The 26,645-nt window shown below is 40.1% G+C and overlaps 3 protein-coding genes across 5 annotated transcripts; 2 read left to right on the forward strand and 1 right to left on the reverse strand.

Moving 5' to 3' along the window:
- On the forward strand, positions 1 to 3,454 carry prph2lb (peripherin 2-like b). The gene is made up of 4 exons (XM_051391187.1): positions 1 to 132; positions 442 to 1,243; positions 1,892 to 2,138; positions 2,949 to 3,454. Exons 2-4 carry the CDS (start codon positions 663 to 665, stop codon positions 3,219 to 3,221), a joined length of 1,101 nt encoding a protein of 366 aa, XP_051247147.1. The 5' UTR covers positions 1 to 132; positions 442 to 662; the 3' UTR covers positions 3,222 to 3,454.
- Positions 3,455 to 4,362: 908 nt separating this feature from the next.
- ubr1 (ubiquitin protein ligase E3 component n-recognin 1) lies at positions 4,363 to 21,130 on the reverse strand. Of its 3 annotated transcripts, XR_007882397.1 has the most exons (48): positions 21,028 to 21,130; positions 19,139 to 19,398; positions 18,248 to 18,326; positions 17,702 to 17,812; positions 16,344 to 16,471; positions 16,110 to 16,248; positions 15,941 to 16,003; positions 15,701 to 15,824; positions 15,456 to 15,563; positions 15,286 to 15,374; positions 15,104 to 15,202; positions 14,789 to 14,946; positions 14,601 to 14,700; positions 14,357 to 14,485; positions 14,039 to 14,219; positions 13,897 to 13,949; positions 13,613 to 13,723; positions 13,458 to 13,523; positions 13,264 to 13,365; positions 13,118 to 13,181; positions 12,914 to 13,038; positions 12,771 to 12,823; positions 12,575 to 12,677; positions 12,440 to 12,488; positions 12,164 to 12,318; positions 11,955 to 12,054; positions 11,749 to 11,852; positions 11,534 to 11,614; positions 11,048 to 11,229; positions 10,738 to 10,946; positions 10,544 to 10,643; positions 10,276 to 10,428; positions 10,079 to 10,179; positions 9,556 to 9,655; positions 9,312 to 9,460; positions 9,165 to 9,220; positions 8,954 to 9,050; positions 8,721 to 8,788; positions 8,372 to 8,519; positions 8,143 to 8,230; positions 7,303 to 7,439; positions 7,107 to 7,215; positions 6,945 to 7,001; positions 6,783 to 6,860; positions 6,519 to 6,689; positions 6,298 to 6,399; positions 5,345 to 5,581; positions 4,363 to 5,312 (listed from the first exon to the last, which is right to left on the reverse strand). XR_007882397.1 is itself a non-coding variant. In XM_051391177.1 (47 exons), exons 1-47 carry the CDS (start codon positions 21,070 to 21,072, stop codon positions 5,440 to 5,442), a joined length of 5,220 nt encoding a protein of 1,739 aa, XP_051247137.1. In that variant the 5' UTR covers positions 21,073 to 21,130; the 3' UTR covers positions 4,363 to 5,439. The 3 variants fall into 3 exon arrangements, 2 of the variants coding, with proteins under 2 accessions (XP_051247137.1, XP_051247124.1); XM_051391177.1 differs by having other exon boundaries at positions 4,363 to 5,581; positions 17,708 to 17,812; XM_051391164.1 differs by having other exon boundaries at positions 4,363 to 5,581.
- A 474-nt stretch (positions 21,131 to 21,604) lies between these two features.
- atxn3 (ataxin 3) lies at positions 21,605 to 26,614 on the forward strand. Its single transcript, XM_051382148.1, has 11 exons — positions 21,605 to 21,685; positions 22,205 to 22,369; positions 22,752 to 22,796; positions 22,888 to 22,973; positions 23,082 to 23,148; positions 23,228 to 23,315; positions 23,396 to 23,525; positions 23,665 to 23,828; positions 24,003 to 24,159; positions 24,494 to 24,558; positions 24,663 to 26,614. Exons 1-11 carry the CDS (start codon positions 21,641 to 21,643, stop codon positions 24,713 to 24,715), a joined length of 1,065 nt encoding a protein of 354 aa, XP_051238108.1. The 5' UTR covers positions 21,605 to 21,640; the 3' UTR covers positions 24,716 to 26,614.
- The last annotated feature ends 31 nt before the right edge of the window (positions 26,615 to 26,645 follow it).

Raw genomic sequence — 26,645 nt, forward strand, 5'->3', positions numbered from 1 at the left:
TCATACTATTTGTGTCACTACGACTACCACTCACCTCTCTCAGGACTATTTCTGAAGACATCAGCAGGAAAACAAACTGAAAATGAGAGAAAATTATGTCAGATCTTCAAGATAAATGCTGACCAGGATAAGGTATGTTCAGTGGACTTCTTATATTCTGTTTCACTGTGTCAGCTATTTCTTACATTTTATTTTTAGGAACTTTGTCCAGACATAAATACCAGGATCACTGAATTTGAAATAAAATTATATATTTTTTTAAACCAAATTATATCTTGCTGATGTTTTCTCAGTTTGTCTCATATGTAGATTGTTTCACACTTGAATACAACTGAACACATGTCAGTGTATTTGATCTTAACAGTGTTTTCCATTCCAAAAAAATGGCACCTGTCATGTGAAATATTTACTTTTCATACTCTCACCACTATTGTCTCTCAGACCAGCCTGCATCTACAGTATAACCATAATGCAGCGTCCACAAGATATTGATCATGAGTACCAGGCTAAGCTGCTTATGAGAGGACCTTCAAAGAACTGTACAATCAATCCCCCTTCCCTTGGTCCCCCACACCCCCTGGAGGATAACCTGTTCCTTTCCCGTGCACTACCTGTGTCCCACCCTTAATCCCCCCTTGGACAAGAGAGGAGCTATATATGCAATGGCAGTCTTGAGAGTAAAGTTCACCAAGACCAAGAGGGACAAACTAGCCCAGGTGCTGTGGATCCTGAACTGGATCTCAGTGGTGACAGGGGCCATCCTGTTTAGCCTGGGGCTCTTCCTCAAGGTAGAGATTAACAAACGGGAAGAGCTGATGGCTGAGAGGGACATCCAGTACGTGCCCAACATGCTGATTGCTGTGGGCCTCATCGCCTGTGCCATAAACTTCCTGGGTGGGAAGATTTGCTACGACTGCGTAGACAGCACCAAGTTCTTGCGCTGGAAACTGATCATGCTCCCCTACATTATATGCACCTTCTTCTTTACCTTCTGCGTGCTGGTGGGAGCTCTGATGTGTTACAGCACGCGTGGGGAGCTAGAGGAGTCTCTGAACCTGGGGCTGACAGACGCCATGAGGTTCTATAAGGACACCGACACACCAGGACGATGTTTCCTGAAGCGCACTGTGGACATGCTGCAGATAGAGTTCCAGTGCTGTGGAAACAATGGCTATAAAGACTGGTTTCAAATTCAGTGGATCAGCAGCCGCTACCTGGATATGACCCAAAAAGAGGTGTCAGAGTAAGTGCAAACTACAGAATGAGGATATTGATTTAGTATTTTTACACACTTATCATAAGATAAGATGAAAAATGACTATTCACATAGAAAAAGCTACAACCCCATAATAACTAAAAGAGACAACATTTTTAAACCATTACATAATAATTGAATAATATTTTTTACAATGAAGCAGAAATAGACATTTCCAAATGTATGGCAACCATAACAACTGCTTTAGAATACAAAGATACAAAATAAAAGGTTAAAATGCTTTAATTATAATAATGCGTTTAACTTTTTTAACTTTCTATTATGATGAAAATCAAGTGAAGGAGAGAATTGGTAAATTTAAAACATAACCACTAATATCCATAAAAATTCATGTGTAGTCTGTGTCTCATAAGTGAAATATTGGTCCTGTTAGGTAGACTAAAGCCCTAAAGTAGTGATGGAATTGTTGTCCTGTTGACCATAATTTCCACAAGAACTGAAATATACACAAGTATAAATTGATGAGTAAAATCCAGGCTTACCTCCTTTCAGCAAAAAGGAAGACAACATATTCCCTGCCCTGTAATAATCTTTGACTCACTAAGGTCGAATCTTTAACACACAACAACCATCAAGACAGACCCTGAGCTTATCGCTCTTTTTCTTGATTTCTAGCCGAATAAGAAGTAATGTGGAGGGGAAGTACTTGATGGATGGAGTCCCCTTCAGCTGCTGCAACACCTTGTCCCCCCGGCCCTGCATCCAGCAGCAGATCACCAACAACTCCGCTCACTTCAACTACGACCACCAGACGGAGGAGCTGAACCTGTGGATGAAAGGGTGTCGGCAGGCACTGCTGGAGTACTACACCCACATCATGCAGTCCATTGGCCTCACAGTCCTCATCACTTGGCTGTTTGAGGTGAGGAGATACACGTTGGTGACAACAAAAGGTTTTTAATGGTGTCGTTAAAAGGGAACTCCGCTTTTGTATAAAAGTTTGTTTTAGGTCTTGGGCAGTACTACTGCATATGAGAAAAAAAGTTGTATGAAGTATTTTGTGGCTCCAGAAGTCTGATAGGTTGGCACTAAGGATGTGGTTGAGTTGCATTGTAGGTAATGTAGGGTTTGATGAGGAAGAGGAAAGCATGGCATAAAAACATCTCTGGTTCTGCTGCATCGATTTGAACCACTAACTTGAGTCTGGCAATGTTATAGGAGTGCAATTCTAAACCAGTGGAATAATCCTTTAAAGAGACTGCTTTAGCAAAAAAAAGAGCTGTATTTGTGTTGCTGCTACCACTGTAACAATTGCTGTTTAAACTCTTGTTCTTGTTTATCTTAAAACAGTTTAAATTATCAGACATAGTCTTATCACATAGTTAAATCACATCAAAAGTATTAAGAAACCACTGTTGTTGGTTTTCTTTTCTTTCCATTCATCCAAGATTTATAGACATGATTGGTGTCACTTCAGCTTTTGCATTAGCACTGTTATCTTACATTCAGTTCATACACTTGCAGTACTAATCCTAGAGTAAATCTCTACTGTCGTATTATCTCTAGGTCATCCATGCAGCCCTTCAAGTGGACTCGATTATTGTCCTCTACTCAGTTGCATATCAGTATCAGAGGAAGCAAACAAAACTCAACTTCTTTGACCTCTTGTATCATTTCTGTTCACACTGTATGTGATATTGTCACTGATATGCGTCTGTGTGTCTTGTTTCAGCTCTCAGTGTTGACAGGAGTTCGTTTCCTTCAGACCTCCCTGGAAAATGTTCTGAGGCAAGGAGACCCAAACTCTGAATCCGACGGCTGGCTGCTGGAAAACAGCTTTATGGAAACAGCCCGCATCAACCTCAACATCATCAAAAGCCTTGGCAAGTGCAACCAGATAGACACAGCCAACAATGGAGACCCCAACATCAATGTTCCAACCACCTCTAAAGCACACTATGGGCCAGACAATGTGCCCCCAAAGCAAACACCTGAAGCCAGTTGACCTTTCACCGGCCTCAGTGAACAGCTTCACTGAAAGCCTGAGTAAGGGCCTTCATACAAACTACTTTTAACAGTTTTAACAGTTACATTTATTAGTTTTAATCCATAAGAATCCAAATCCATACATGTTCCATTTTCATTGATGCAAACAGCAACCCATAAATCATACATCACCACAAATGTACATATTTTACTGTACATCTGTACTGTAATCTGTTGTTTACAAAGTATATACTTGTTGCCTGTGTATCGTGGTTTTGCAACAGGTGTCTAAAACATTTTCGTGCACCTGTCAGTTGCAACACTGGAGTCAAAATGAACTTGAAATATATTATTGTTTCATGAAAACAAAATTTGTGATAGGGGTCAGAGGTTAAAGTCCACAATTAATTTGCCTGACTTTGCCTCAAAGTATAAAATAAAATGCACTCAAAAGAGTTTAGAATGAACTTAGCAATAAGAATAGTGGTGTGGGGTGATTTGGCATTGAGTTAAATAGGTCTTGCAGTCTAAGACCCGGAAAAGCAGATCTCTTATCTGGGTTTTTAGATCCCTTCTGTGCATTTTAATTACTTTAGCAAACAAACTGGTACCAAAGGTAGTAAACAATGGGATAAATACAGTGTGTTCTTGCTTTCACATTAGTTAAAAGCACATGGCCAGACAGAAATCTAATTAAGAACATATTATAATACATTTTCTAGAACATTTGAGCTGTCAATACAATGGATCTCACGTGCCTCAGCAATGCCACCATGGTCTTATGAAAACACCTCAGTCATTTTCGCTGGGATGAGCTACCAAACACTTGACAATAAAGCTTCTGAGCTGGTGATGTCTGCGTTTTACTGTTTGTGATTGTTTCATGAGGGCTGCAAACCAGTACATAGCAAACTAAGCTACTATGTCTTACTTTGTTTTTAAGGGTAAAGTATATTGGCTGGTAGTCAAAGGAACTCTGCTTTCTCTGCCTTTCTTTTCAAAAATGATAGATCACATGGCAGCTGAGAAGGCGAATAAGAACTTAAACATTTGGGAAGAAAACAAACTTAAGTTTTTTCGGCTATGAGATATTGTGAAATAGGGGAATGTTGCCTATTTTTCCCTCATCTGGGGCTCTCACTTGGACAAAACAACACTGATGATGGAAAACAGATCATCGATTTATTCTATGAGATGTTGTTCCATTATTATAAAACAAATGAATATTAGAAATTGTGACACTTGTGTACTCAGACTGATTCAGGGCACAGAAAAGTTTTGTATAGAGGCTAGTGTCTTTATTTCCACAGCCTGGAAGTCATGTAGTACTGTCAAACAGCACAAAAAAAAAAATTAATTTTATATTCACACATTTTTCCTACAAAGGCTGAGCAATAATGAATGGAGTAACTAAAAAGATACCCCATATACCTTAGATTATATTTCAATAAAAAGTACATTCCTTACTTAAATACAATATTGAAATATTTGTTTTTACTTTTCATTCAATTTGTGTAAAGTGAATCAGCATCATATGGTAAAATGTGACCACGAATCTGTCTAGCAATGGTCCCTTCAACAGTAAGTTTTAATGTGAATGTCTGATGATCTTAAGTTTTTAATAGGGTTTTTTAAAAAGGCATATCATGTAGAATTGTAGAGATGTTTGCTTACTGTGTCTCAGAATAGTGAATCTTTTGTAAAACAACTTTGAAATTAATGTATATTCTATAAATGTTTTATCTATTACATACATCTGAATTTCTAACACAAAAAGGAGAATGCAGACAATCCACAGCATCACTGAGGAGAGAACTCAAATACATAAACTGATAACAGAAACATGTTGTGTGTATCGGATGTTTGTCTTTATTTGAATGAGCCTCTTTGCAAATAACATTACTCTAGGAGAAACTCATTCTCACAGCAGACAATCAAATTAAAACAAGGCGACTTGGGTTTACTCATTATCCATCACTCTCCACTATTTTTCCTCCTCTTCCTCTTTTGAATGTCCCACTTGTCTAGACTGCAGCAGGGGTCTCATCGGGGAGGGATTGGCTGCTCCGGCCTCCTTTGATTGTAGGAGAGTTGTTTGTGTATGCGTGTGTGTGTATATATATATATATATATATATATATATATATATATGCGAGTGTGTGCCTCAGGAGCACGGGAGCAGACTGTGCTCTATGGCTGTGCTCTTTACTTCCCAACCACCACAGCTGGAGCAATCATCACAACATCTGCCACTCAAAGGCAAACATAACGTTGACCACCTCCAGGCTTCGGGCGATTTCTTCCAGGATGCAGTGTTGCTGCCACAGCTGGTTCAGCTTCCTGTAGCGCTCTGGGCAGAGGTGCAATGGATTGCCCCTTCTACAAATTAAAAAGACAGAAGGCGAGATTTATTCAGGGGTTTTACACACAACACTTTTAATATGACAAAACTGATCTACACTATGGTCATGGCTCTATGCTGTTCAGATCATTGCCGCTGAGTAAGTCAGCGTTGGACATTGTTGGATGACATTAAACTCTTCACAATAATGGAAGACTTTTGCAAAACATGACAGCATGACTTGTGCATTCTTCTTCTTCTGTATTCTCCCAGCTTTCATTAGTAAAACTGGGTGGAAACAATACTCTGCAGAACTGATCCGAAGTGTTTAGGGCTGTGACATGCTGATGTCCTTCTATGTTTTAAAAAGCTCTCTCCGAGTTACAAAGTGATTCACTATATCTCCAGGTTGTTTTACTACAGAGGAGAATGGGGGGAGAGCATTGACCCAGGTCCTTGAAGTAAGGGGTGTACATTTGTTTGCTGCCGTTCTCACAAACGTTCAAGCAACCACTTTGCATTTAAAAATCCCCAGACGATTTGTAGGTGCTGAGATCTGTCTGGTTTTGCAAGACTACTCAGGTATTTGCAACACAAACTGACCTGCAGTTCTATATAAAACTGCAGCTGCGGAGGTGTTTAAATTGCAGCAATTACTTTTTGCCTGTCGGGAGGCAATACCGACATGTCTGTCATTTGCAATTCTAAGAGATAATAACAATTCAGCACACGGCACAGAAGCAATGATTCTTACCCAAGGTGAGGATCAGTCTCCCCATAATCGTCCAGGTAAGGAGCAGGGTATGTGCTTCCTCGAGTCCTACTGGCCATCAGTACAATTTCACACTCTCTTATCCTGTCAACATAAAATCAAACTTAATTTATATTAGGACATTTCATGTAAGAAAATACCATCCAAAGTTAAAAAATATATATATAATTATCTTGGTCCTCTGAGACCTAGAATTGACTCACCTGAGGAACATGCCCACTCCAGCACCGCAAGTTGCAGCGTGGGCGGTGCAAGCTCCCACATCTTCCCCATCCAGCTGGCTGAGACAGCAGGAGCTCTGAGAGCACAGCATGGCCCCACAAAACAAGCACAGGGTTGGATGCTTCCTCTCGTCATCTGTGGACTTAGGACACCTGAGGACAACAGAGGAGACAAGTGGGTTGAATATCTCTAGCATATTTTTGACTAAAAGGTGGTGATTGAAAGGACTTTAATTGCCCACTAACTGAAAATGGCTGGCTTGATTGAGGAGAGCACTGTAATCCTCAGGAAGATCAATCAAACGATTCCTTTTCCTGGGGTATCTGGAGAAGGTTTATCAATAAATTATTAGGAGATGTTTCATTACAAAATAAAAACGGGACTGAAGAAATATAAAGGCCAAATACCTGACTGTCTGGATGTTGCCTTTCAGGGCTTTGGTTACAGCTGGGCTCCCACACCACCTAAGGAAAAAAAAAACATGGTCATTGAACTGCTCACTGCTCCATTGAATACAAAAAAGATCTGTGATGAAATGTATTGACCTTGCCTCAATGTTGGTCACCTACCTCTGCAGCAGTGGAGTAATAGGGTCTCTGTGCTCCTGGAAGAGCTGGAACACATTGGAGGGTAGAGACAAGTAGCTGCACAGTGCCTCCATCTGTCCTTGAGAGGTAACTGCAAAGACCCAGAATGTCATCACATGCATCACAAAATTAAACATTACATGCAGTGCGGTAGTTTGTTCGATTCAGTTTGACCTACCAGAAGTACTAAAGAGCTCCTCTGGAGGATGTACTCCTGTAAGGCAATTGAAAAAGAGAGCAGCACAGCGCAGGAAAGGTTCAAGTCCTCTCTTCACTCTTTCTGCCACAGAGCTGCCAGACACATCTGGAATCAACCTGATGAGCAAACCACAGAACAACCTGTCAAACAAGCTGAAGAATGCTCTACATTATATATCTCTGAGCATGCAGGGTGGAAAGAGCCTTGACAACAGGTAACAATGAGCAATGTTTGCCTCTACTGCAAGGGCATTTGTTTCCATTACAAACAGGCGAGGTTGGCTCCTGTCAAGTTTGATTATGAAGCAGGCTAATAAAAAAATTATGCCCAGCTCTGTCTGCTATATCAAAGTTTGCCAACACTCAGTGAAAAGGTCTGCAGTATGTGTTCATGGAGGAAGATGGGTGGTGAATTTTTGTAGGTAAACGTTGGCATGTAGTAAGTTTGCTGACAAAAAGATGTGTGGCTTTAACCCCAGAAGGACAGCCCTCAGAAATCTATTTTAAAAGCTGCGATTTATTTTTTCCTCACTTTCACTCAGGCCTTTCATAGTAAAGATAAATTCTTTGAATATATTTATATATCCAAACACAACTTAGGAGGCAATAATTTTGACTTACATTCGTATTGTTGTTTAAATTCCACAAGTAAGGCATCAGAACATGTTTTAGCGGAGTTAATATTGTGTTTGTGAGTTTTGAAGAACTGCACATGTACGCAAACAATAACAAAGCCAGGAAATCTACTCCCTAACTTGCTTGTTTTAGCTTGCAATGGCTGTTGCCTGATAAATAATAGGATGATGAAGAACACTTGTACCTTCCAGTGTGCTGTGACACTGTAGCGCACAGCTCTACTGCTGCTCTCGCCTCCTCCGTCTCCTCTCCACCCGCTACTGCAGGGAAATCTGTGAAGAATTGACACCATTATTTAATCATCATTTGGCCCTTGTTATTGTCATTATACATCATTCTGTAATTCAGTAAATGGTAGATATCCATAGTATTGTTACACTAGAATGTATAGTTGAGGTTTTTGCTGTTTGTACCTGTAGAAGTCAGGAGGATCTGCAGCATGTGAGCCATGGTGACCAGATGCAGAATGTGCAGGTCGTTGTAGGCAGAGCTGACCGCAGACGGCTGCAAGTCTACAGCCTCCTCCTGATACAGTGAGGGTATAGACAACACCAACCCCACCTGACAAAACACACGAGAACAACAACTAGATAAAAGAAAATTCTAACTTGTTAAGTAAATTAAATTGGGAGAATTATATTAAATTATAAAACATACGCGTAATTATTTATTGTTACATTAATCAGTCGTAATTCTTGTTGACACGAGGACAACAAGAGTTGGAGTCCATCAACAGAGCGGTTCTCTTTAGGGGAAACCTACCAGAAGATGGAAAAAGTCCACCTCCAGAAGAGACGGGGTGTTCTTTCTGCTCCCGGCCGGTAGCAAGACTAGGGAAAGAAGTTGCAGTTATCACAAGGCAAATGGACAGGATATCACCCTTCATTTATAGTATATAGCATATTTCATACACAAAGCTTTACATGATGAGAAAAAACTGTACAATTACATCCCATAGATAGATGAATATGACATATTCTTAAATGAGCACATACCCCCAAACATGTCAGAGAAGTGCCTTTGAATGACGGTCTGGGAGCTCTTGAGTCTCTGAGCTGCTGAAAACTGAACAGTTGCCTTCAGACCTGCAAGCTACAATAGAGACACATCTCACAAAACTGATGTCTGACAAAGTTGCACCCAAACCATTATACATTACACGCATTATGTGACAGCTGTTTGCTCATCAATACTGTGAAATCCAACCTGTCTGTTTTGTAAGGACCCAAAGAGTGGCTTGTCCTCTTCCTTTAATATATTTTCTGTGAAGCAAAAGCAAACAATTATTTGTGAATTACAAAAACATTGAAAAGGGACAAAGTGACAGTGACAATAAACCAAGTCTTACTGTACCTATGGCCTGAATAGTGAAGGCACATGTGTTCCACGCCATTAGGGGCACACGTGGGCACAGCTCATTGGGTGCCGTCTGCAACCCCACCCTGTGGACTGTGGTGGCGCACACAACCAGCATCTCCACTATGCTGTCTGAGAACTTCCTCCTAAAAAACAACCAGACGCAGAGAATTCAGACCACTGTGCTAATAGGAAACACAAATACTTGAGTAATACTGACAGAGCTCATAGTTTCACTTACGGTTCTTGTACTCCATAGCTCAGAATGGATCTAAAGTCCGGCTGGCCCTCTCCACACAGCCCTGTGTCCCAATCAACACTACTGCCTTCTGTGTTGCAATCTGCAGAGAAATAATAATCAATTATCTCATGTCACACATTCCAAACAACTATGCATACTGACATTTGATAGCACTCAGAGGTAACTATTAAAGCAAAGGATGCAAACATTTTCTGCAAATGCTTTACAGTACCAGCCCCCCATCAAATAAAGCCAATTATGACTTTTATTATGAAGCAACCACATGCGTCTCTACCAGGTTAAATGATGCTTTACATCTATATTTTTGTAACATTTTGTGCATGTTTTCCATTGGTGGACCAGTTCTACACTGTCACAAGTGACACTGTAAGATAAAGAGCTGTAGTGGTAGAACCTAAAACGTCCAACACATAGAAGCAATGCCACATAAAGTAATGCCTTTCCTACGCCATTGCTGTTCACTCATACAAAGAGGTGCAGTTATTGTATGTTGTCTTCTTACCATTATCCTGAGTGACTGACTTGAGTCCTTTAATCCTGACAGAGATGATCTGGATCCAGCGAGGCAGGGTCAAATGCTGTCCAATTATCTCTGCATTTTCACTACACACAGAAAAAGAGATATTCAAAAAAGTTTTATACATTTGAACGGCCGACAATCCATTGCAGATTGACTTGAGGAAGAAGGACTAGACTTACTAGTTAAACACTAGTGGTTCCAACGGGATGAGTGGGACAACTGTATTGCACAGACTCTTGCACAGGGGACACAAGTACTCCCCATTCTCCAGGTCAATGATCAGCTCAGCGTGGAGTCGGTTCCTTGTTGTATTCTGAACAGCCTCAAAATATCTGAGAATAAAACACAAATGGCAAATTAACTGTTAATTGTGTCTTCAAGTGGACCATACACACAAGAGGAGCACTGAAAGGATAATAATTAGTATATTTGTTTGTTATAACTCACTTCTGCCAACATGTTGCATGCATGACGTGTCCGCAGCTGCCAGTGTGGGTCCCTACTGCTAGTTCAGGGGGCATGAAGAGGGGATATGGTGTCCCTGTCCCTTTACGGAATAAATACAATGAACATATTTCATTTTCTCCATGAAATTACAATTGCTTACAACTGAATGAAATGATCAGTGAATGGAGGCTGACCATCTGCTCTGTTGGTCGGTATCTTTCCTCTGCACTGTGTCAGCACTGTGGACCTCTGGACACACGCAGTCAGTACCATGGCTTGAGCCTGGGCCGCCACTTCTTGTTCTTCCTGGCAAAGAATGCAGGTGAGCACCTCCCTCTCGGCTGGAGTGGACCCTCGGTGGGGTCCAATGGCTACACACAGCTCCATCTGCTCCATGGCACAGCTAGAGGAATAAACAGAACCCAAAATAGAATTAGTCAAATTAATCTGATCTCAGGCCAGCTAAATACACCCATCAGATTTTTTGTGAATGGTCCTCCTCACCTCTCTGTAGTTGTAACAGGCTCTCCCTGTGTCCCGCTCTCTGGCATGTTGTCATAAAGCATCTTGTTTGACTCTATGAAGTTTTTCTGCATAGCTGACATCTGGGCCATAATCTTTTGCCGATGGAGTTTGGCTGCCTCTGCCTTCCTTTTGCGCTCAGCTTTCTCTTTGTCTTGAGCACTCTGGAATAATAAGTCAAACGGCAAAGATTTTCCATTAATTTTATTCTATTATTAATATTATTAAAATTAATAATATTAATATTATTTCAGCTGAAGGCATGACTGATCCTGTGGGGAAACCAAATGAATCGTATATAGGTCCTTTCTAGCCTTCTGACTCTTTTAGTGCCTTTTAGTTTGTATATTTGGCATGTTGGTGCTTTTATAATGTTATTTTTACATGTTTTAATGACCTCCCCCCTTCCCCAAAATAGTGCAAGCAAGGGTTGAGAGTTTTTAAATGCATTATTCATTGTTCTTTTACCTCTTCAGGCTTGGTTGTCTCCATGCTCATGGAGGCTGTTGGACTGGACTTCTCTCTAAGGCACTTGACAATCTCAAACATCTAGCAGAAAAATGTATATAAAATGGTGAAGGCAACTGGAAAATTAATGCATCAGTATACAAAATCGATAGAAACCATTACGTGATGTAAATGATAAAAATGCAGAAAGCAAAGTAGCTGACTGAACAGCCTACCTGTAGAACCCATTTGATCATATCTTTCTGAGCTTCAAGGGAAGGAACAGCCTTAATCTTGGACAACAAGAGGAACACTGACTTGCCGTGTTCTGAACCAATTTCTGGAAGAACAGAAGAGACATTTATGTTACAAAACCAAACCAGTTTATAGCTTTGAGATTTATGAATATTAAGTGAACAACAAAATAATTGTTTTTACTCACTGCGGGCCTTGAGGCTGAAATCAAAGCTCACTTCCTCCACAGTGCTATCCTCAAGCTGTGTTTTCTCTTCAAGCAGTGCTTGACCTATCAAGTGCAGGGCCTGTGTGGTAAATGCATGCATTTTGTTAAAATACGTGGTTTGAGTAATAAAGAGCAACGGCCAAGCAAGGTTGACTCTGTAAAGGAAAAAAAACAGATGTAATGCGTACCCTCTGGATCATGGCTTCTGTCCAGTGAGTGGCACGGTCCTCTGCAGCTCTCTGCAGGACGCGTCTCAGGATGTGGATAATAATGTCACAGCAGAGCAGACGCACTATGCTGGAGAAAGCAGGGCAGAAGGCTGGGGGCACTGGGGGACGCAGAGCTGAGAACAAACATAATTTTAAGTAATGTTAGCAGACCTGATTCATTAGCAAGTGGAGTGCAGAAGATTGTCTTATCTTGGTGCTGTACGGAGGCCTGTTCAGAGTAAAGATGCTGCTCACCTTTATCATTGCTCTCCTGAGTCCTCCTCTTCTTCTGAGACTCTTCTGCCTACAAGTAAAAGATAAGGATGAAATGGGGACTATTCAACAGAAGTTGTGTCAATTCAATGTAAAACTGGTGAGACTTTGCATTACCTTGCTATGCTGGGATCTTGAATAATGGTAGAAGAAAGGGTTGAATTCTACCAGACGCTCTTTTTTCACTTCATACAATCCATGTCCTGAAACTCCTGGTTTCCTAAGAACAGAAACCAAATACAGAATACAGATTAAACCCAGGGCAAAATGACTTTTAGGATAAAACTCTTAGGCTCTTTCAGGCTTTACATACTTGAAGGTGGCAACTTTGGTTATTACACTTTCCAGGCCTATTTCGTGGCTCTCCTACAAAGAAAACAGTTTGAACTTGTTCATTAATGATTATTCCCACATAAAAACTAAGATTTCACTATTTAGAGAGTATATGCAGCTTACATTCTCCGACAGACCCTTGACCAGGCTACTATGAGCCATGGGCTCAATGCACAGCAAGTGGATAACCTCCCGCATCGTCACGTCCTCTTTGGTGACCTGACTGATACCGGGGACATAGCGCTCACCTGGAAACATAACACTAGTCAGACACCATAGCATGATTCCTATCCAACCAAATAACAAAGTTTGATTAGTAGACTGTACCAACGATGACGATAAGGAGGTAGAGCATCTCTTCTGTCAAACGGTTCCACTGTATCAGTTCATCCTGTAAATTTAGTTCATTTTCATCACAAAGTGGAGTATTTGGTGGCTCGACAATTTTTTTTGACAATGTAGGTGTTGCTTACCTGGTCTTTGCTTGAGCAACTCCCATTAAAATAATCGAAGAGCTCAAATCTCAACAAGATCAGCATGAGGAAGTGGTTGGGATCCATTTTGGAAGCAGCAATCTGTTGACATTTTTTGGGAAGGGTAATATGGCACCACATTGCATGTGTATATAAAAAAATTGGTAAAAGCATCTTGACTGACTACCACCAACCTGGAGCATGAGAATGTCCTTATCGTACATCTCGTCCCTGCATTTTACATCCTGATAGTAGTAGACCTGTTCAAGTATAACAAACATTATTTGAGTTCTTATTTATTAATTCATTAAAAACAAATAACAGAGAGAATCCAAAGAATGTTGCATACCTGGCTGACCAGTGAGAGCCCGTTTCTTCGCCACATTTCAGCTGAGACCTGTGCAGCCAGCACCACACAGCGCAGAGGATGCTCTGCCAGCTGGGTGTAATCATAACTCTCCTGCAGCAGAAAGAAATAAACCTTAATTCTTCATCGCCTGCAGTGGACATTTAGACTGTTCCTTCAATAAACACAACAGTAGTGCACTGTGAATATTTGCCTGCTGACTCACTGACACCAGTAGCATACTACACATTTAAAATCAACGTTTGTTTGTTTTTCATGATACTTACAGGATAATCCAGACATCCAATTGCCCCTGTTCTGCACATAAGCACATAAAGGCCTAGGGAAAACAATGTGCAGAATGGTAAGTTCACAACTAACAGGAAAAATACCATTAAATCAATGAGTCTCAAATATTAGTTCTCCTACCAGCCAGTAGCCTGGAGATGGGCAGGTGTATGCTGACAGGCTGCTGAGACACTTTGTACGGAGGAACATGTAGGATGTGTTTGCACATGTAGTAGTCAGTGGACTCTTTATGGAAGGGCTGGTTATTGCACTGCATCAGGACTTTGTGGCACTCTTTAAATGCAAGCAGCAAGATCTCGTCCTGAGGGGGCAAACAAGCAATAATTGACCCCTACTTCTAAGTAAATGGACAGTGTTTTTTTTTTTTTTTAATAGTTGTGATCCCTCTATTTGTGGGATAACTATATTATTTGATGGCAAAAGTACATGATAACTTACATCAGAGGAACACCAGTCCTGAAACATAGCAAGAATGTGGCGGAGCTGGATCTGAAGAGAAAACCCAGCTTCCCATTCTGGCTCGACTGCAATGTGTTGACCAAACTGGCGCTTCACCTCCTCCATACCCTGATAATGAAAGTGAAAGAAGGCCAGCATTCAATAAATATCTGGTTTGTCAAGTTATAATAACCTGATGCAATAGTGTTGCTTGAAGAATCAATCAGGGTTGAGTTAATATTACCTGCATGCATTTGAGAAGCCCAAGAAAGTCTTTGAAGCCCTCTATGAACTGTGTCCGCAGCTCTTCAGTCCATATTGAGGGTTTACTGATCAGAATATACCTGAGAGAGAGACGCAAGTTACATCTTAGATAAAGACCAAAACAGTTATGAACAGAGATTTTGTTCAAATTGCTTCCCGCTTAATGACCTGAGGTCGTGGAAGATGATCTGGATGCGGGTGAACTTGTCTGAGTTGTAGCCAAGGAAGAAGAAGCGATTGTTGACATCCAGATGTTCACGCAGCAAATCCATGATTGTATCAACTATCACTTTAATGACATTGGCCTCTTCGATCAGCTGTCTGGCCTGGAGGAGGAACAGGAAATGTGATAACAGAGATGGATGTTAAGGCACAGATATATAAAGCCTGGTGTTCTTAAAGAAGCACAAATATTAAAGATAATACTTAACCCCACTACAACATAAAATCTACATTGATGCTCTAACAACAAACAATACTTACCAATGTGGGTACAGTGAATATCTGAACAGATAGAGCAGTGATGGATATACTCCTCTCATGGTCATCATTTATGAAGTCCTTTTGCAGCTGCTTAAAGTGCTGAAAAGACAACGATGAGGCATGGATTAATTTAAGCAACTGAAAGAATTGCAAAAAGTGTAAAACATCCCTTTTGTTTTTACCTTTGTAAACTCAATTGCAAATAGCCTCTTGAACTCTGTCTCCATCAGCATGCTACAGAAAATCAGTTCATGTACTATCTTGCGAGCTCCTTGAAGAAAAAAAAATAAATCTTCATGTTAGTATCACATGGAATCGTGTTAAGATTAAGCTCAAGATAAGATGTACTTGCCTTTGAACATCCGGGCATCATGCAGCATAAGTCTGCTGATGAGGCAAGGCCGGTCTCTGTCTGTGCTGGTCTCTAGTGCCACCTGACAGAAGGCCTGCCTAAAGCCCACTACACAAGACACACAAAGGTTCATGGAAAACTGAGCACTAATGTGGAGACATATTGTATATGTCAGAGGTGCACAATCAATAAATAAAGCTGTGGAGCTGTGTGGTGCAAGTGTGAGATGGCGATGATAGCAGTACCTGAGTAACTGATGATCTTTTGGAACCAGGGTCCGAGGCGCAGCGCAAAAGTTTGATGAGCCATTACTGCTGCGTGGAGGATCTCCACACGTAGGGGCTGCAGGGAAATGTGCTCGGAGTTGGACTGCAATACAGCAGTGAAAAGAGTTCAATTAGAAATGCAAAACTGGACAATAATCATACTATATTTTCTTTAATATCATTCTAAATGTCTAAATCTGCATCTAAACTGGTGTTTACCCTGATGAGGTCTTTTGCTTGCTGGCAGGTACGAAGGGTTCCTCTCTTTACTGCCCGCCGACCCTGTGTAACAGTTAACAATAATAACATGTTGGCATAATCTGCAATCAATACGATAAGTGCAATAATTACGACCTGGCAGTCCTGAGCAAATAAAACCAAAAATTACCTCCTTGTCAATAAGTGCTGTGTGTGTCTGTGCTTCAGCCTCATTACAGTTAACAGAACGCTGCAGGGTGTAGATCACATGGTCGTACGAGTGGTGCTCATCATTGTACAGCACACAGTAGTATGCATTGTCTTTTGTCCTGCAAGGATGGAGAAAGACACTGTCAAAGGTAAGTTGAGAGCTTTGCATATGAATTTATGATTATGTATTTGCATGTGATCAGACAGGGCATACCGGGGTTGGAGTTCAGCTGATAGCTCCAAGTTCTCCTCCCACACCAAGAATTCTGTGACGTAGTGCAGCAGCACCCGGAACAGCTTCTCTGCACGCTCATATAACTCAGGCTCCAACAAGCATTCATCCTGCACAAAATGAGAGAATCACACAGGACTTTTCTGAGCACACCACTAACACTCTCAGGTCACCTGCTCAAAAGTAACGTATCGTTTTGTTGACTACAAACTGTAATTTGTTAGAGACATCAATATAGAAGCTGGAGGGATTTAATAAATCTGTTGCTACATGTGAAATTTCTATTTTTTTTCCTAATAAGTTTCCAAGATTAAGTCAGAAAAAATAAATCTTTAACACAAATATTCAACTTTGTCCATGTCAGATTAGCTTCCATTTCTGCAAAGTTTGTTGTAATAACCTTTACTAATTCCCTATTTCCTGTGTCACCAGCAGTGACTCTACAATATGACATGGAAGTGATCTAAATATTTTGCTTAATAAGCTTAACAGGCAGCGGGACTGGTAAAGTTAATATCAATTCCCTGAGAGCAAACATTTCACATTCCTGCTAAGTATTTCATACAAATGTCTGACATTTGACACACAAACCAAACAAAACATACAGTGACTCTGTGTATTTACACCAGTCTCTACGTCACACTACTGTGTGAGAAGAAGCACTGGAATCTACCACAATCTAAACAACAAGGGATCTGAAACAGCATGTTCAGTGTGTTGATGCTTTTGTGGCCATGTGAATTTTTAACTGCCTGTTGCACAGGTTCAGATCTGGTGTAGAAAACATAAGGCAGCCTCCCAGACTGGTGCCAGTGATGTCTCTGTTAATAGAAGCACCTGCTGTTTACGGAATAAGGCACAGAGCTGTCAAGCTGTACATCTGCTCAATAGGCCAGCATGATCTTATCAGAGAAAAGCCCAAACACTGTGATCAGCAAAGAAGGCCTGACAAACAACTGCTCAACAGTAACAAACCAGTCATCAAAATGTTTTCCCTGCAGCAGGTAAGAGAAGCTACAAACTGAAAACATCCCTGCACAGTTCAGCTGGATTAAACCAATTGTAGAAAAGCTGCCCTAAAACAGTCTGACTGACAAGGGTTTTACACCTGCTTCCACGCACTCAATCACCCTCCCAATATCTTAACCTAGTTATACGTTTTCTCAGTTGGTGCAGGTCAACAAAGTGCTTTTCTTTCTCGTTTCCGGAGCCAAAGCCACAGCCAAGAGAGCAGCACCCAGGACTTAGATGGGAAAATAAGCACTCTGGGGTTCAGTGACACAGAATGGGACAAGTACGCCCCTCCCACGTCCCTCTTTCTGTTCTATTATGTAACTCACCGTTACCATGGCAGTGGCTGCCCCCGGGTCGTGTTTGGAGCAACAGGGGCCGATCTTCCAGGCTTCAACATCCCCACAGTCGCAAAAGCCCCCGCCTGATGACGCGTGCATCTGGAGGAAAAAAAAAAAACCCATGCACATGCTTTTTGTCACTGAGGGCAAGTAATGGATACACAACAACAGCAATTAAGTTATACAACTGCTTTAACTGTGGGAATGTGTTATTATGCAACACTGGAGTTTCAACATGAAAGGCATGAATTAATCAATCATAAATCTTAGTGTATATAGAGAAATATGTTTGGTTTAAGGTGCACAGAGGAAGGTAATCAAGTTGACATTATAGCCCACTGTGCACAGGAGTGAATCACAGGGACTACTGGTTGACAAGGGCACAGTACTGATGCTTTAGTATATTTGGGCCCATATAAAGATGCCAATCTCAGAACAGGAATCTCCTGATCTGTGACTTTCTATTATACCGAATGTACTCAAATAAAACATGTTCAATTGGATTTTATTAAAAACATTTATATTGATACCAACCTTGTAACGATGACTTTTGTGCACGCTATCCTGGAAGCAGTCCATGCACAAGACACAAGTCGGATCTATTGCGCAATCCCTGAAAAAAAGTTCATTTGTTACTTGATCTTACTTTAAGTTATTGTTTATTTAAGTATTCCTTGAGTTATTTTAAAAGTACTCATTGCTGTTATTTTAAAGTGACTTGTTGCAGTTGTCATGTTAATTATTTTTTGTTCTATGATATATACTTTTCATTAAGAGTATGTTATTTAAGTACTCTATCCATCTATCTATCTATCTATCTATCTAGGTATCTATCTATCTATCTTGACAGCGTCTTATCTTGTTCATAGAGAATAAGTACTGGAATATACCACTGACTTTTATTATGTCTAATTATGCAAGGATGTACCATTTCTTAAATACGGCTCTACAAAACTACCCCAAAAACTGATGGACAAGCAGATGCACACATCTATGTGAGTGATACAGTATTTCACATCATTCACATCCACCCATGGACTGCCACATACTGAAACCAGAGAGAGTCCACTCATTAACTATTCATTTTTAACTCTTAGCCTAAATTCTGTAGGGTTGTCCTGTAATTAGATCACTATAGACCTAAGACCTATTGAGGCCAAACTTTTGCCTCTAAAAGTACTTAATGATGTCAAATAGTCTCCATGTATTCCTGTATTTGAACTCTGTGGCTTTATACCTCACCCATTAACCCCAGATACAGTGTGTGAATACTTTATGTTAGCCCAAATGTTAGTTACTGATAACAACAAACACTTACAATGGTATCTGTACATATTGTGAATATATGTAATAGTATGATATCATAACTATTATTATTGTGGTTATAAGTCATTTATTAAATATGATCAGAGGATCTATTCAGACCTGCAGGAGTAGACAGTCTCTCCCTCCTTGAAGACACGTCCACAAAGCTGAGAGGAGGTGCAGCCCTGCTTGAGCTTCTCCAAACCCTCCTGAGGATCCTCTCCAAACAGGAAACACTCCAGATGATAAAAGAGTCGACTCTGCATGAGCTCCTCTTCCTCCTGAGGGCTGGGCTCCGTCTTCAGGCAGAAGATCTGGGGCACCTGCTCCTTCAGGTAACGGAGTAGCTCCGCCCTGCTGTCTGCAGCCTCCAGCCATTCCTACAAGAGAGGAGCATGACTTGTTTGCAATGACTCACAACTGTCTCCACCTAATGACACATAACCATAGATATACACCATTGTTCTCTTAGGGATGCACAAAAAAATATTTGCCTTTAGCAATGCATCATGTTAAAAAACAAATGCATCATCATAGGTTTAAGGGTGTTTGATAAAAACAATATGAAAATGTAAAAGTTTTGTGATGAAGGCATAAATATATGTTTTTGTATTAACTGCTGATGCTACTACTAACTTTCACATTGTTTAGTCTTTAGAAATCTAAAATGTGGAAACAATCCAAAAAAAAAAAAAGTCTTCCCAGGTGGTTTCTAGTAAGTCCAGTTATTAGGTATATATATACGTCATGCTGCTTACTTTCTTCTGCTGAATTACTGAAGCTTTTTCACTTTGACACACACTTCCTGTAATGGCTGGCAGCCGCATAAAAAGCACTGTGTACACAGTACATAGAAGATTTACTGTGAATTTACTGTATTATACAGTATATGGCAGAGCACAAGTTAAAAAAAGATACTTTGATTGCCATTTAACAAAAACAGTAACTCAAAGGTGGTGTTGGTATTTCAATGTTTTTAGGTCTAAATTAGGTGTGAGTGACTTTACGTACCAGTAGACATAGGAAATACTTTCTGAAAACTCTCTGGAAAGTGTATCTAGATATTTATTTCCCAAGTTTAAGGGGCATAGAGTAGAGTAATCAAGTTGACATTACAGTGCACTTTGCACAGGAGTGAATCACAGAGACTAGTGATTGACAAGGGCAAGGTAATGCTTAATGCTTTAGTATGTCAGGACCTATATAGGGAAATCAAATATAGAACAGAAGTAGAATGAGTGTTTTTCCTCATAAAACATATTGTAGTTTTAAATAACATAAACCTTTTTACATTACTCACAGCTGTGCATAAATTTGGATTTTAATATCCCACTGTACGTGGAGGCTGAGTTACACTAGATCTCAGATCATTTTCATATTTTATAGTGCTAGTTCTGCGAAGCTTTAACAGGCCACATCTCTCCCCCCCCAAAAAAAACAACGTTTCTTTATTGCTCTGTTTTGTTTGTTGCACTCCATCAAGTCAATGTTATCGCCAGTGTAAAACGGTAAATACCTAACGTTACCGTAATAAAAACATAACCAGGTGGGCCAGTTTCACTTTCACACTGCAGGTACACAACTGACAAAACGGTGAAAGAGATTGAGGTCGGGATAGCAGCGCTCAAAATGTACAAACTCAACTCCTATTGAGGCGCTTTGGACAAAAGCGACCACCCAAATACCACAGGATGGAGAATAACATACTAGACAAACACTGACATAGTTTACCCGACTGTGTTGTCTACTCTAACACGCCCTGACTCCTAAACCAGTGGCATACACTCACTGTTGGTGAGCTATAAGTATTGTAGCCTCTGCAGAGACATTTTAACCATTTATGTAGCTAGCATCAGTAGCTAACTACGAATGCTAGCCTGGTAACTAGGCAGCCTTTAACTGCGCGGTCAAACTATTTTGTTCAAAATAACTAACACGTTATACTTCCACGTTTTGTCCCTGACTCTCAGTAACCACTGTCAGCTATATTAGTTATTTGAAATTCATACCTTGCTGAGCTCCAGTCCGTCTAGGGATTTCTTACCCTCCGCCATATTCCATTTGCCGTAAAGGAGGAGGTGTCACTAGGAGACTGTTCCCCTTGTAATAGAAAACCTTTTGCGACTCTATTAGGCCACAATCAGAATAGTCAAGAGGTATTTACATGTAGTTTTTTTTAAGCACTAATTTAGTCTATCAATCAAACAAGACACCTATTTGAAAAATCGTATTGTGTTTATGTTAGTAATATGCCTCTGGACTGGACAAAATGAGCATTTTGTAAACAAAACCTTCCCCAGACTCGCTCTGGCGCTAATCTAATTCTTCAATACATGATTTAACCATTATTAGGATTCAGTTTGACTCCATCTATGATATTTTTGTTAAATATTGTGATATAAGCGGCAGAATTTAAACTCCCTATGAGAGTTTGTGGACCAGTGTCTCTATGAATAGGCGCTACAATGATATATATAATGTCGCTTTATAATAAATGTATAAACCTGCCAGTGGAGATTTGAATGTAGCTGTGAAGGAGGGCCCAGCCGCTAGAGGGCGCTGCTCGAGATTATCCCTTCTTTCCATGGTGATGAATGCAGCGGGGCTAGAGGTCAGAGTTGAATGTTTGACAGAAAGCTGAACATGGATTCCATATTTCATGAGAAAGTAAGTTAAATCGTTTAAAGTAGGATATCCAGCTACAAGTAATTCGTGGTGTTTATTCGGAAAGCCACGGACATCCTGGCGGCGAGTTGTCTACCGGTGCTATCTGACCGGTGTTATGAGATTTGTGGTGCTGTTTGGCAGTATTGTTGTCCAGACAGCTAAAATGCTAATGGTGCCTGCTAGTCAGTGATTATGAAAAGTTTCTTTTCCGCTATGAGTACCAAAGCATAAAGCTCTGTAACAGCCGCAATCACGTTATTTCTTATCAATATAGTTAACGAAATGGCTTACCATAGCTATGTGGTCTTATAAAGCACTATTAAGAGTAGGTGTCCGTAAACTAGCTGTATGTAGCTCTGTAGCTCTGTACTGGTGTCTGACTATAACCGTGGAGGGGTGATCAGATCATTGAATTTGTAGCATTAACTTATTCTATGTCCATAAAGCTTACTATGTTTTTAAGATAACTATTTGTCATTTGCGCCGGTGTCTTAACAATAACTATTCCTTTATTTGTAGCAAGAGGGCTCTCTTTGCGCCCAGCACTGTCTCAACAACCTCCTCCAGGGTGAGTATTTCACTCCTGTGGATCTGTCCTCCATTGCTCATCAACTTGATGAAGAGGAGAGAATGAGGATGGCTGAAGGAGGGATGGCCAGTGAGGAGTATAGGACCTTCTTACAGGTGAGGAGACATGGAAGGTGACTCTTAGTGCAGCAGCATGTTTATACAGTGCATGCACAAGTAATCAAAGTATTATGGACATATCAATATAAGTGCAATATGAAAATCGCAGAAGCTGCAGGGTTTTTTTTATAAAGGTGTAATGTGTTTATTATAAAGAAGTACTGTAGTTCTAAATCTGGTTCTCAAGACATAAGAAAATATGTTTGTTTTGTACAGACCTCAACAAATTTCACATAATCATTATTTTAAGTTACATTTGTGATGCAAAACTAATTGTGAATCATATCCCAATATATGTCAAAATAATCACTCAATATGATGTTTAAATTACCTGTTACCAAAAGGTTTATAACTTAATGTTCTGTGACTCTGTGTCTAGCAACCATCTGGGAACATGGATGACAGCGGGTTCTTTTCAATACAAGTAAGTTTAGGAGATTTACTTGAATAACAGATCAGTAACAATTACAAGTCAGTAATAACAATTCCCCTTTTCTGTCATCTAATTCCTGTAGGTAATTAGCAATGCTCTGAGGGTGTGGGGTTTGGAGCTAATCCTCTTCAACAGCCGGGAGTACCAGAGCCTGATGATTAATCCAATGTAAAGTTTCTTTGTCAAGACTTTAGTTTGTAATTTCTTAATCTGTATTCACATAACTACTTTACAGTTTTAGTTGAAGGTGACAGATATCCTTTCTGTCTGTTTCAGAAATGAGAAAGCCTTCATTTGCAACTACAAGGAGCACTGGTTTACTATACGCAAACTTGGACAACAGGTATGAGGCACTTGTCATCATAAGACATCATTTTAATACAGCTTAATTTACTAAAAACACTGTTTTGTTTTCATTGCAGTGGTTTAATCTGAATTCACTGCTGACTGGACCAGAGTTGATATCAGACACCTATCTAGCCCTTTTCTTAGCACAATTACAACAAGAAGGTATTGTAAAACTGACTTTTACTTATAGTTTGTTCAGGTGTTGCAATGCAGAAAATATTCTAAAAGTTTAATCTGTGCAGGATATTCCATATTTGTGATCCGAGGAAATCTCCCTGAGTGTGAAGCAGAGCAGATCCTTGGGATCATGAGAGTGCAGCAGCAGCAGCGGCCAAGACTTATCGGAGAGGAAGAGGCTCAGACAAGTGCAGGGTATGTACTATATGTGCAGACATTACAATATGGACCCAGAAAGGTAGACAGAAAGGAGTATCTTACTTGTTTCAAGTTGCTTTAAAATAAACTTTTTGACTTACTCGTGGCAACTGATTAAACCTTGTACTATGAGCAGCAGGTCAGCAGCTCTGGCCCAGACAGAGATGGCCTTTGGTGTGGAGGATGAGGTTGTCGATGAAGATGAAGAGCTGAAGAGAGCTCTGGCACTCAGCAGACAGGATATAGATGTGGAAGATGAAGAAGCTGATCTTCGCAGGGCCATACAGCTCAGCATGCAAGGTAAAGGAAGAGTCAGGGTTTTAAAATATATTGTTTCTTCTTCCAGATTAATTACAAATAAACAGTTGATTTCGTAAACTCACACTTAATTATGCTTTACCAATGGACCATATCAATCTTTGAGTCTTTGTGTCAATACTGAATATTGGGCCCTTGTTTTTCATAATACTATAGGAGCAGTGATGAGCAACAAATCCTCAGAGTCCGAAATGGGTAATGTGAAATCAGGGAGCCAGGTAGCAGGGAGTGCTGCAGGAGGACAAAGAGAAGGCCAGAATGAGACACTGACAGCCGAGGAACTGCGGAAGAGGAGACAAGCCTATTTTGATCGGTAGGTTTTACTGCATGCCTGGTGAATACTGTACACGAGGTGGACACAATATTGTAAATACTTATTAGCAGTCCAGTTAAATAGTCTTGTAATAAGTACTGCCTTTGTGGATTTTAGGATGTTCAATGTTATGTAGGAATTGTGTTTTTCATTAAAAATGGAGAGCTTAAATCAACACCTGTTAATATAAACATTATTTTTGAGGCCATAAGTTGTGCTTTTGTGTTTACATTTATAGCTGCTTGATGTATTTGTGGTATTGCCCACATCCCCTTTCAGTTACTGGAAATGAATGCATGGCTTCTGATGCAGATTCTCTCTGTTTACTTCTTAGGCAGCAGCAACAAGCTCAGTCAAACATTCCTCAACAACCAGACACACAATCGACACGTGGCTCAGGTAAGTAGATCTGATTTTCAATATAAATGTAGTTAATGAGATTTGTCAAACCTATCCAAGAAAGACATGAAATATACTATCCTAAGCCCTGTTCCCTCTCCTAGGATCAGTAAACACTGGCTCTATGGAGGACCAACAAGAAAAGCCCAGCCAGTGAAGGTGTGAAGGGTTTGCCTACGCTGTTTACCAGCTGCCTGGTTTGGCAACCCCATACAGGGGTAGCTTTGCTCCTTCCTCTAACCTCTTGCACATGCGAACACAAGGCCAGTCAGAAGGCTGACACGTTTCCCCTGGTTAGTTCGCTGACAGGCTATAGAGAACGACAAGGAAAAGGCAGCAGTTAGTCTAATCTAACTCACTGAGGCGCTGATGCTGGGGAAAGGGTGACCACAGAACTCATGATGCAGTTAATCCAAGTTTGCAATTGCCTTTTTACCATGGCGCCTTCTATTTCTATTGTATACTGTTTTTTATTCTCGTTTTTTTTCCCTCTGGAAGAGATGGAGAGGAATCTTCAGCATACAAAGGGTGTGTTTACTTGAGTGGGTGAATACATACAGAGATGTCATAGGAGACCAATGTTAAGACCAGATTTGATAGACAATTGCCTCCTTCCTTTATAGTGGACTTGAGTTTGACATGAGATATTATTCCAACGCCCTCCCCACCAGAACACAATTGTAGTTTTGAAATAATTTCTTGTTGCAATGTACTGAAATATCTTTTAGCCAGCAGCACTAACACGTGTGTGGATCATTTATTCCTGACATCATCAATCATTTTACGTGTGAGCGTCTAAGAGTGAACTCCCAAGGTATTTAGACAACAACATTTTTGATGTTGTGGCTTTGTTTTTACCCTTAAGTGTATGAGTAGGCATAATGATTAATGTAAGATTAGCCCGCAAACACTTAATTTAAGGGTGTTTTGTCCATTTTGGATGGACAGTGAACGAAAGAATTCTATTGAGCTATTTGCTGAATCTAAGATACTTTTGATTGATGCATATTTTTCATATCTTGTCCAGAATACGTCGATATGTAATGGGGAACAAAGAAGCAATCTGTAAACACCATGAGCAGCTGCAGCTGATAGAGAAATACGTTTGTTCATTTTTCCAGCACAGTATGATCACTTAAAACCAAAAAGAGTCTGACACGTCCAACCAGCCGACCTTGTATATGACTTCATCTGTTGTGTCTCTTCATCAGTATTTGTCATGAACCGTATAGGGAATTTATTGTAAAGTTTTACTCTCATATGTTACAACCCCTGAAATACTTATTATACTATATAACTCCACTGATTTGACTAATCCTGTAATCCAATACTTAAAGCAATGTTGTACACATTAGTTGTACAAAAGTACATTCATTTGCACTGAGGTTGTCATGGTGTAAAAGCCATTGACTGATTGATGACCTGCAGAAATAACAGTAAAATAGTGAGAATGAAGAGCAACTGCCTCCAAAGAGAGAAAACATCAAAAATGTGTCACTGTGCATACGCTTTGATGTGTTCATTGTTTTGGGGTTTTTTTGCTTTTGATTCTGACCACAACTTGTTTATAATCTGTCTCATTTCCCTCTACAAGCTTCTGTTCAGTCCTAAAAACCAAAATCTGGTTACAACACACAATGTTAATGAATTTACCACATTACAGCATTAAAACAGTGACATTTGTTTACAGTTATTATGTTTTCTGGAATCGATGACTGTTCAGCATGGGTATATCTTGATGCTTCCACAAAAGTGTTGGATTTCATGCAAAGTGTGACTGCATGTGCTGGATGACTTTCAGGAAGATTCCAGGATTTCATTATTGTTTTCATTTTCTTTGGATCTGTTAGGCTTTTTTTTTCTATTTAAAATTGACTTGTGAAAGAATATAAAAATGTTGGTAGCTGGGTTTTTTATCATTACATTACTTTGACTCACTACATTCTTACAGTAAGTACCCATCATTTCTGTTATATTTCACGTTACCATAGCACATTCTTTCATTTAATGTATTAGTTCTTGTTCCAGGATTAAAGTGACATTCACTCCTCCTAAAGTTTCTCATGTCTCATTTTTTTGTAATTTAG

This window comes from Dicentrarchus labrax, unplaced genomic scaffold, assembly GCF_905237075.1.
Source record: "Dicentrarchus labrax unplaced genomic scaffold, dlabrax2021, whole genome shotgun sequence".
NCBI lineage: Eukaryota > Metazoa > Chordata > Actinopteri > Moronidae > Dicentrarchus > Dicentrarchus labrax.